General features: G+C 37.0%; 1 protein-coding gene across 2 annotated transcripts; it reads right to left on the reverse strand.

Moving 5' to 3' along the window:
* Window positions 1-1,228: 1,228 nt before the first annotated feature.
* LOC104596056 (transcription factor GLABRA 3-like) lies at window positions 1,229-9,373 on the reverse strand. 2 transcript variants are annotated; one of them, XM_010257064.2, is made up of 9 exons: window positions 8,861-9,373; window positions 8,042-8,353; window positions 6,941-7,195; window positions 6,255-6,351; window positions 6,100-6,114; window positions 3,273-3,329; window positions 2,190-3,164; window positions 1,647-2,090; window positions 1,229-1,532 (listed from the first exon to the last, which is right to left on the reverse strand). In XM_010257064.2, the coding sequence occupies exons 2-9, from the start codon at window positions 8,179-8,181 to the stop codon at window positions 1,461-1,463; spliced, it is 2,055 nt and encodes a 684-aa protein (XP_010255366.1). In that variant the 5' UTR covers window positions 8,182-8,353; window positions 8,861-9,373; the 3' UTR covers window positions 1,229-1,460. The 2 variants fall into 2 exon arrangements, with proteins under 2 accessions (XP_010255366.1, XP_010255365.1); XM_010257063.2 differs by having other exon boundaries at window positions 8,042-9,373.
* Between the last annotated feature and the right edge of the window lie 2,394 nt (window positions 9,374-11,767).

Below are 11,767 nucleotides of genomic sequence, written 5' to 3' on the forward strand. Positions count from 1 at the left end.
TCAAAAATGCCCTAAGAATGCCATCTAATTCTCTTTATCAACCATCCAAACATTGACAATAAAATGAACAATCCCAAATTCTAGATTCTTCTAAACAATCACCAACTTTTTTGAATAGAAGAGGCTATGATTTGAGACAGTTTAGTTTTTTGTCAACATTTGGATGGTTGATAAAGAGAATTAGATGGAATTCAAAGGGCATTTTTGACTTTTCAAATGTCACTTAACGGCTGATTAACAAACTAATTAACGGTAGGTACTGAATTGTCACATTTGAAAGTTCAGGTACTAGATTGTCACATTTTGAAAGTTCAGAGACCAAATTGTCACTCGAGCCAAAATACAAAGTATTGATCGGGAATTTTCCCTATTTTTAATAATTTAATTTAAAAGTGAATATACACATGTTTGTAGTGAGAGGACCCCTCACCTACCCTCTTTCCTCTTTCTACGAGAGAGAGAGAGAAAATAAATATAAATTTTACGAGAGACAATGAAGACCGATGAAAGTTTTCATTTAGAACCTTGAATGTTATAAACAACTAAACATACTCAACTTGAATTGCTTAATGGACGGATACCATTTGCCTACCAAGCACAAGTAACCATAACTCGCCACTTGAACTTGGACAGGATGAACACAACAATCGCAGCCCCCCTCTATTTCTTTGGGAGAATGATGGTTCAGCCCAGGGTCAGAATTCATAGGCACAAAGTACAATTGGGGTAGGTGCCAGCTCGGAATTGATACCAATTCATGGGCGCATTGGTGCATAGGATGGGGATAATTGACCTTTTGAAATGTTGTAGATCTGCAGTGGAAATCAGAATTCTGCAATGAGTCTATCCGTACTTCTCCGTATTTCTTTAGTACATTATTTTGGTGTACGGTTAGCAATCCCATTTTATACTTTTGTCTAAAATAACTACCAATCAACCGGTATCACCAGGGGGGTTGATTACTCCAAGCTATTCCAGTATCATAGATTTACTGTGAAGCAAGGTTCAAAATATCGATACAGCCCAATACACCAGAATGTGCATATTGGGTGTTTCGATCACCCACTCCCCCTTTTTTCAGTTTTTTTTTTCAAAATTTTACAGCGGATTGGCCCTGAAAATGACAAAGTTACAAATACCTAATATTTAGCATATTGGGGCGGTACCGATATGATATTGCCCGATACATTGCGATATTTTGAATCTTGACGGCTTGACCCATGTAAAGTGGTTGCAAAGTAGAGGGGTGTCTTTGTAATGACCCAAATTATGTAACTTGAACGTGTACAAAAAGCACCAAACACTTATAGTTCTTGCGGCGGGGAAAACTGATTCTTAAAGGATCCCTTCATCTAACATATTACATAATAACTGAGAAGAAAATTCTACAAACTCAGAGTAACCTTGAAGGGAAGGTATCCGATGATAATTATTGTCTAGCTGGCTAAAGACATCATCCTCTAACACTTACTGATAACTCTCTGAAGTGCTTGTTTGACCATTCCTGCTGATGCAACCGCCACTCCCCTAAACTGCAACCAAATTTGTAAACGGTTAATATTAATTTTCATGAACAGAGTTTGGATGGTTGGGTTGGAAAGACAAAAAAAAAAAAACCATTTTCTTTTTTAAGTGAAGATCCACACCTTAGTTTTAAGCATTACAGTGAGAATTCCGTCGACTGTGGACGATTGAACCGAGTGTGCATCTAAATGAAGATTGCTTACTGTGTCCATGATATCAAAGAACAAGCAATCCCTCCAAGTACACCGAATCTCAATCAAAACTTCCTTATCAATCACACTGACAATCACATCTGCTGCAGAACCATCTTTAGATAAAACCTGATTGAGCTCTGGTTCTGTTTCATCAATATCAATGGCCTTCCTCTTGTTTATGGTAGGTTTCTTGCCATTAGAAATGTCATTGTAACCATAGTTGTCGGATGTCCTCTCTGCTATGTCTGGATGCTTCCTTCTTGCTTTTGCTTCAAACTCTGATAACTCCCTGCAAGATTCCAACTCTTCAACCCTTCTCTCAAGCTCTTTTAGGTACTCTATGGTGTCACCAAGTATAGAAGCTTTGTCAACCTGCATAATATGTGAAATTAGATTCTGAAATGATTAAGATGCTTGAAATTTCACAATATGTCATCCAAAGCTACTACCTATGAATGGCAATATAAGTACCTTGCTAATAGAAGGAACCAAGGATCTCAGAACCAAAAATTTCTCATTCATTTTCTCCCTCCTCCTCCTCTCTGACAAGACATGGTTTAGATCAACATCATCCCCTTCCGCTTTGCAAAGTCCAACCTTACCAGTATTTAACTCCCGGGACTTGAGTAAGCTACCATCATGCATCTGAGCAACTTCAAACAAAACCTTCTTCAATATCTTTTGTGGTGTGCCAATCTTCACCATCTGTGCATCTAGAAATCCTCTTCTCTTCCAACTCTTAAAGCTGGACTCATGATTACCAGTGTGGAAGCCTGGTCCTACAATCAATGGGTGGGAGTTCTTAAAGATGGCAGAAAGAGCCCTAGAATAGTGCAGGTCGTCATTTCCAAGATCCAAGGAACCAAGTTTTGTGTGGTTACATTCCTGGAGGTCTTGAAGCTGAAGATTATTAATTCTTTCACCCTTTGGAGAAGAGACAACCTTCTGAGGATTTACAAAGATTTGAGATATGCAGTCACTGGAATTCATGGAACCATGAACACAATTGCTGAACTCATCATCCATGACCTGCCAACTCTGGACTTGAGAAGTCCCACCATTCATACCATCAAGCATGAAGGAATCTTCAGTCTGTTGATTGGCTCTGCACTCGTTTGAACCGTTATCAGGGGAGCCGGATTTTATGTCATCACATATATTTGCATCTAGTTCCTCAATCCCATCCTGCTCAATGTCTTCTTTAGCCATGCAGGGAGAGAGACATTGTGGGAATGTTTGAGAAGCTATTTCTGGTTCCATTTCACATTCTGGTGTTGGATTAAATTTATCCAAAGCCACGGTGTTGTCCACCTCATGTTTAAGCTCAAGGCTTTCCTCATTATCTACATTCTGTGGGCTGGAAGTTGATTGCTCAGAGCACATGGGCTCTGGGAACTCCAAAAATGAAGTTTTCACGTTTTGAATGATGCTTGGGTCCTCCAAGACCTTAAGATGACAAAATACAACAAAGTGAATTGCTTACGCTGTGGATACAATGAAATGCAACCTACTGCTATACAAGCACAAAGTGAATTAAGATATAATGAGAGTTACCAGTTCAGTCACCCCAAGCTCAACAACACCACCCAGAAACGGAAAGCACACTACTGTCTGAAAATTTGAAACAAAACACATATGAGTAATACAGTTCTCAAGAGAATGATTAGAAAAAAAAAAAAAAAAAAAACTAACAAACAAACAAAAACATAGTTATTAAAACATCTAAAAGGTTGGACAGGAAAAGGTGGTGTCTTATCAGATAAATCTGGTCCAACTGGGTTAACATGCATGATGAGATCAGAACTTGCATTGTTCCTTTCATAACGAGATTTATATTTTGTCAAGAACCATTCCCTGTGGAGTTGTCTGATCAGATAAATCTAAAAGGTTGGACAGGAAAGAGTGTTGTCTGATCAGATAAATCTGGTCGAACTGAGCTAACCTGATGAAATCAGAGGATTCAGAACATGCCCTTGTTCCCTTATTAACAAGATTTATATTTTGCCAAGAACCATTGACTGCGATGTTGGTTTTTTTCCCTTGATTCTGTATTGCAATTGTGACAAGAGCCATTACCCAATGTCGGACACAGCCATCTGGGGTGGATTGAATATAGATGGCATTTTCATGCCTGAAGTGGCCTCCTTCAGCCATCTGGGGTGGACTGAATACAGATGGCATTTTCATGCCTGGAGTGGCCTCCTTCAGACTTGGACCAGCATTCTCATGTTTATTAAAACCGAGATTTTACCATTGCACCAAGCAATAGCCCCTTGATTCCTTCTTGCAGCTTTCATACATCTATTGTTTCAAAACTGGATTTTAAGGTATTTTCTTGCAAGAAGGACCAAGGGTGGGAGGGTTCTTTAGAGATGAAGCATGTGCTTACAATGTTCTCACGCGCAATTGGAGTAGGAAGTTCAATAAGAGCAGAATTTATGGCAGTTATTCAGGGATTGCAGAGAGTTAATGGAGTGACTACTCATTGAAGTTGAATCAAAAGAAGTGATTACTTGGCTGCTGAATTGTGAGAGACAGAGAGCATTGTGGCCCTATAGAAATGATTAAATGAACTAAAGAAGTTCAGATGGCTAACTAGGAATATGCAAGTGAAAATTCAATGGGTACCAAGGTTGGCCAAAAACTAAAAAGCATTAGCCAGACAAGGGGTAACTAGAAATCAACTTTTGGGCTCAATTGTTATGGAAACTCTATGGGGAGAGATAGTAGTGACTATGTTCTTGAATGATTTATGTAAGCCCCGTACATCTTTGTTGTTTACATTTAATAAAATTAACTGTGAAGTTAACCAAGTTATCAAACTTTTATCTTGAGATTGGGGTCTACAGGCACATAATCATTTGCTTCTTATAGCTTTGTGAAGCTAACAAAGCTATCAAACTTTTATCTTGAGATTGAGGCCTACAGGCACATAATCATTTACTTCTTATGGATAGTCAAGGTCTTTGACATAACCTGGTCCAGGTCTTTGTATATGCAGGCACTGATGCACTAAATAGATGATAATGACATGTGTCCTGTTTGCATGGCTAGAATTGATAATCAATTCACAATATTTACCAGAAAATTTCCTAATATCTTTATTATATAATCATCATGAATGTACAACATGGTCTCAAATACACAAAGAATATGATATATAACTGTGACTCAGACAATATAAACCAATGTTACTTTGTATGACATGCCAACTCTAGAAATCATGGCACATGAGTATGGCCATAAATGAATAAAAAATTAATTATGTAATTAGAAAAATAGTAAAAGAATAATAAAGCTAAGAAAAAAGTTGGAAAATTGAAGTGTTGACAACAATATGGATCTGTCCTTTGTCAGGGCATCACTGTCTAGGAATTCTTAGTGCCAACATTTCATTTGTGGTTGACTTCAAATCTATAGCATAATCAGCATGTTACAGATAGTGTTGTGACAAGAGCCAACTGTTGGCACAACTAGACACATTAGTTTTAACGTTTGAGATGTCCTTGTAACATTGAATGAACAAATGCTTAAGAAAATAGTCATAGGAATTACATCAAGAAAGGACCATTTACTTTCCATCATGTGACCACATTCAGGCTATATAATATTCAATCTACAAACTCGAAAATGAAATTCAGAACCCAAGCTTTTTGCATCTTAAGTATGCTAATATCATAGGCTCTATTTTAGGATTTGCCTGTTTCATTTTATATTTGTAGGCCTGGTCTAATCAACTGCAGATTGTTTAGGCCGCACATCAGGTTACTCTGCAGATCTTTACACATTAATGGGCAAAGAGGTAAGCTCCACTTCTGCTTTATTCTTTTCTCTTGCTCTTGTATGGGTCTTTTGTAGACTATGGTTAGCCTGGACAGAGGCCTTCCCGAAATATTGAAAGATGAAATCTAAAAATATGGTAAATAATTTGAACCCCAACTACTAAATAACACCTCTAACTTAAGTCACTGCTTATAGTACAATAAGTTTTACCAAAAATCATATTGACAAGACAAATGAATAGTAAAAGGGAAAATGAAAACAAACTTTACTATGAACAAAAAACTTGTTGAAGGTTAATTGCACCAATACTGCTCTATTAGGCTATATTGACTTGTTCAACAAGAAATCAGGGGAAAAGGACTTAGTCAAATTTGAACATCTAATTTTGCCAATTGATGACCATAGAAAAAGACCACTGATTAATGTAACTATGACCCAATTGACATTTTATTATTTTATAATATATTATAAACTTCTGCCCAATTTCAAAACACCATCAAATTTTCTGGGGAAGTTAAAGATCAAGTTAATATGGACATGTAAAAAAAAAAAAAAAAAAAATTATTCTATTACAGTGTTGTGCAAAAGTCCAACATACCTGGATGGATGCACTCTGAAGGTATTGATAATTGCAAGTCGAAACATTGAGAAGAAAGCAGACATAGGGGGAAAGAAAAGTCAGCTAGTTCACCTCTTTCTAATAGAGAAATTTTGTATGAAAATCGAATCATATCTCAAACAATGAAAACCAACCTTTGCTAGCAGAGAACGAGAGAACACTTTGCTGTCAGCATGATGAGCATTGCATAACCAAATGGGCTGACCATTTGCTAATGTTCTTCCTGGCAACCTGCAGATCATTATGGTGGAAGTATGTTTACAGCATACTCGTGACCATGCACCCAAAAAAAAATCTACAACAATCTTAAGAGACATAAATGGTAGGCCAATCAATGATAAATGAAAACCTTATCTCCATTCCAAATAAGTTGAATGCAGGTGTTCAATTAGAAGCAAAGATTATCTCTATCATGTTCAACCAGGGAAGCCAACTTAATTTATGAGCAGATACAATTTTAAACTGATTTTTCTACTTGAATTGGATAAACATGACTTCAAAATATGGTCTCAGTTCTGTAAAATAGTCCTCCTGGATCAGTACATAATAAATAACAGAGACTAATAACTGAATATGACACCTTTCTTAGTCCACAAAGTATGTGACTGTCGATATCACAGAATGGGTTTGGAACCCATCTCTCTAAAGCTCCAAATGACAAACACTGTTGCATACCCACAAGAACATGATATATACCAATAAACATTCAGTCCTCATGAAACCACATAGACACTCTACATGAATGAAAGCATGATAACGGGTTTCAAAGCATTAGGATGCACAAGACCAAGATTAAAAGTCATGGAAAAGAGCTGAGTACCCTTGTCCTGGCTTGAAGACGAAGGACATGCAAACCAAGTAATACCACTCTGCATCACTGAGATCTTCAGGAGATAATGCAGCTGAAGGCCTCCTAGCCTGCTGGTTAGTGTCACCTGCCGATAATGACTCATACAGCTCTCTCAATTGCTCACTCCTCTGCAAACCCATTTGGTCAGTGTTAAGCTCCATGGGCTGTACCGTCTTCCTTGTCTTAATGTCTCCGTTGTAGTACCCATCACCCCATGCCAGCACCCTAGAACAATCACATTTATGTGAAAAGATAAAGAGCAAAACAGAAATTTTAGAAAGAGAGAAGTTCATAAACAAAATCATCTGACAAGCAGCATAAAGATGAAGTTGCTGTTGGATAGGTAGTTAAGTACTATAACAGAAATGTAGTCAGTCAAAAGGCTACACCTTATAGGCATGAAGATGCACAGTGTATCAAAAATGGGAAGTGGCTCAATTCAAGCAATCCCAAATTCAAACCGGCAGGAAAGGGGATAAAACAAGGAAGAAACGTCTGAGAAACAGAGTCATCAGCAATCTGAAGCCATTAGTTCTAAGATGAACATGAATCCCAAGTGAACCAGATATGTTTTTCTTTTCAAACTGAATTTGCGAGCAACCATCTGATACTACAGAAAGAAGAAAAGCACAACTAAAACAAAACAAAACAAATATATGTTGTTTTGCGAGCAACCATCCAAGTATAATTAGTGCATTCTCGAACATCCAGGCAATAGTGCAACAAATCTAACTTGATAAAACTCAACAGTGTCTCTTCATCAGCAGATTAAACAAATAACCATAAATCTGCGCCATTTTCATCAATTCAATACCAAGAGAAACCACATTATACAATATATGTTGCAGATAAAAAGCAGTTGACTTGCACAAACCTGAGGCAGATCTAGGAGGAAGAAGGGACGCAATTAGACGATACAATTTTCATGTGGGCCCAGCATATTTCCCACAATATAGCACATATACTACCATTTAATATCAGTTTTCAGGTCGTTGAACAGACCCAGTTGCAGAAAAATTAGAAAATTATAACAGCAAAAGAAAATAGGCTGAAATATTTAACTATTCTTACCCTTGTTGCCTAGTTGAGATGGACCAGAAGATCGCGTAACTCCATTGAATGCTTCTAACAGCAAAAGCAAGCTGTTTCCTGAGGTGGTTTTCTGGCACTCCGTCCTGATTTTGGAGCCCAGTAGCCATAGTCCAACACATAACCCTGAACTTCACTTACAGAGAGAACTTCACCACTTCAATCCGACTACATAAGTATCAAAAGCGATCTGGGGAGGTGAGATTCTGGCTTTGCAATCTGATTCTTCATCTCCCAAAATCGGAACCAGAAAATCCCACGAAGGGATCGTCAGAGGCAGCTTTTGTTCTCAACCTAAAAGCAGTAAACCAGATGCAGTTGCAGCCTTATTAGAGCTTGTATAAGGGGAGAAGAAAGAAGCGATAGTTTTCTGCAATCTGTTTCTGGTCGTCGAAACGAGAAAACATAACTCGAAACCAACTTGGTTTAGAGAAGGACAAATTAAACTACCAGAAAGCAACCTTTCGAGTAGTATTTTGTCAGTGGCTCTGAGCTAGAAAAACAAAAGAGAGAAGCACCAGACAACTTTTTTTTCAGAAATATCGCCATGGTTTTGGAGATTAAAAGGCAAGCAATCAAATAATAAATCTTAAAGTTTAGAGATGATCCTCCGTTTTCCCACAGGAGAGGTCAAGAGTGGAATTCCTGAAAACTGTCTAAAAGAGAAGGAAAAAGAGAAACATAAGAGGTCTCTTTGAGATGGATTGCTGTAACTACTCGAGGCACTGGCATTCCGAACTCAAATTCCGGTTTTGAACCAAGGAAGTAAAGGATCTCTCTATTTTTATGGTTGGGACTTACGAGAGTTGGAAAAGCACTAATGCACTATACACTCGAAGTAACTTTTCTTGTTTTGGAGCTCTTCTTTCACTCTACCAAATCCAACTCATAAAGATCTGATTTTAGCACAGGAAACTGAAAAAAAAAGGACCTACAAAACCGCACAAATCTATCATTTTGTTTTCTTTTCTTTTTTTGAGAGATGGGTTTATATTATTCCAGCTCGAATTCAAACAGTGTTCTAAGTTAAAGACAAAACCAGTAGAAATGCTTTAAATAAACAAAACCGTAAGCTTTGTTATATGCAGAATAAAATAACTTGTGAAACAGTAACAATGCTTTTTAAGTGAATTTACGACACTGATTTCTGGTTTTTGAAACGAAAAAAAAAGTTAAGGAAATGCAAAATATAAAGAAGAGAACCGGAAAAAATAATTCTTTTTTGAGACTAGCAAAAGTATATGATATTGAGTCTGACACCAGAGAGAGACTGAGAGAGAGAGAGAGGGAGGGAGAGCGCCAGAGAGGTAAAGGGATCACATGAACATTATGTTGCTCGGTCGTCCTACGCATATGATTGAAGGAGGTCTGATTTTATAGAGGAAACCGAGATGCATAAATGAATGTGAGAGAGAGAGAGAGAATGGTGTTTTGGTGTCTTTTCTCTTTTCCTTTCTCATGTAAAATTTGAAACAAGCCAACAAAGATGGTCGGCTCGAAATTCTGTCACCAACAATAATATCAAATAAATAATGAGATATTTAATACATTTTAGAATAAGAAAAGATGGTTAGAAAGAGAACCAGAGATAACAGTTGCAAGGCTAGAAAATTCAGGGATTATTCGGCTTTACACATATAGACTCCCAGTCGGCTTAACTCAGCTGCTACAGATATGGTACAGGAACGCCCTTGTTTTTCTATTCTCCCACTCCCTAATTTCTCTTTGTACCACTTTTACACTAGCAAGTGAGCTATTGTTACACCGCTGCTAGACTTTTTGAAGAATCCCATTCCCATCCCTGTCTGTATGTGGTAATATCACTGTAAGTCCATGGCCCCAACATTTGAATTCTCTCTCTCTCTCTCTCTCTGAGGTACTGTTGGTCAATGATCTGGGCACCTCCCATATTTTGAATTTTTGATAAACAAGGCACTTAATGCAATGAAAAAGATACCTCAAACCTTTTTTTCCTGTTCTGTATTGATTAATGATAAAAGCCACTTTTGTCTTTTAGAAATCAATACAACTTTTGATAAATAAATCCTTTTTTGGTAGAGATGAATAAATCAAAAGTAGCTAGAATCAAAGAATGTGCCCAAATCAAGAAGAATCCTTCAAACTTTTTTTTTTTCTCCCTGAAACCTAGCTATGTCTACTAGTCAAAGAAAATAATATTAGTCTACCAGTAAATGCCATATATTTATATGTTCATTTGTGGCTACCACTAGCTTTCCCTTGGATAAGTTCATGACAACACATGCCTAGATCCTCTTTGTTATACCTTAGACGATAGCCTCTACTTTAACACAAATACAACAAACCTACCCTCTTAATATATTAGCCATGGATTGAGTGTAAGTGGATCAAATGAGCTTCAGAGTTGGTTTGGCACTAATATAATTCCATTCAACAAATATAAATGCAGCACAGTGTTTTGTGGGGAGAGATAAGAGAAGAGTGATTTGTCATTTCCGCTTTTTCATTTTCCATATCAGTCAATTTTGTCAAAAAGCACTTTAAAGAAACTGCATTTGGGAGGTCACTTTCTCAAGAAGAAAAATTAGAATGCTGCTCTCAGCTTTTCAACTTCATGTATTTGATAGAGTGATTCCTTCAATTCCTTTCACCTCTTCTCTTCTTGGGGATTTATATTCAAATTTTATATACATCTGGGCTATTACTATTTCTCTTTTTTTTTTCTTTATGAATAAGAAATGATACAGATGATGTGACTCATGACTCAATAGTCTTTCCTTGCGGCAGGTGAAGAAAATGTTCTTTGTCCAGAGTCATCAGCTGCATGCATATATAGAGATGAATCTGGTTTGATTAAGAGCATTTCTAGCTGGTGGCCTATTAAATTGCTTGCTGCAATGGGCTCCATCTGAGGAGGTCACCTGGTTTGGGGTCCCTCCTTTTTGGTTGTTTTATTTATGATCCATGTGTTCATGTATCTTTCAATGCTGTAAGCAATCGGCTTGCATGTACTCTAGTTTATAATTAATAATGAATGATTGCAATTTACCCAAAAAAAAAATGTTTCCAAAAGCTAGTCAGGAAGCGAGATAGAAACCAGCCTTTAGAATATTTACATAAGAAAAACCTATAAAATAAATGATTAGAAATCTGTTCAGTAACTCATGCGGCTGGTTAATTGCTTTTGAGTAAGCTCTTTTACTTGTTGCAAATGTTTTAAATGAACCCAAGAATAAGCCTGACAAAGCAAATTCCATTCAATGAAATGCTCAAAATACACAGGCTCAGTTTGGAAGGAATACAAATACAAATATGTATAGTGCAAATACATACAAAATATAAGGTTTTGCACTCTACGTATTTGTATTTGTACTCTTCTCAAACTGAACCAAAGCTATAAATAGCAACAAAACTGATACAAAGTGACAAGGACAAGAAAACCAATCACCAAACAGCAGATTAAATTGCTGATGAAGAAGATAGAAACCACTGAGCTGCTGGGAGAGTAAATTGGTTACAAGTGATAGGAAAAAAAAAATTATTTTGATTATTGGGTCATTGGATTATGGGGATCATTAAATTGTCACATTTTGTTTTAGGTTATTCAGGCTTGGTCCCATCCAAACAGCGCCTGTTGTGTACCTTAACAAGTGTCTTTTTTCTGTGATATTGAGTACATAAATCACATAACATTACATGGAATTAGGGGTAAAGACAGAGCAAAAACAA

Source organism: Nelumbo nucifera, chromosome 1 (genome assembly GCF_055504915.1).
Source record: "Nelumbo nucifera cultivar China Antique chromosome 1, China Antique-T2T, whole genome shotgun sequence".
Classification (NCBI taxonomy): domain Eukaryota; kingdom Viridiplantae; phylum Streptophyta; class Magnoliopsida; order Proteales; family Nelumbonaceae; genus Nelumbo; species Nelumbo nucifera.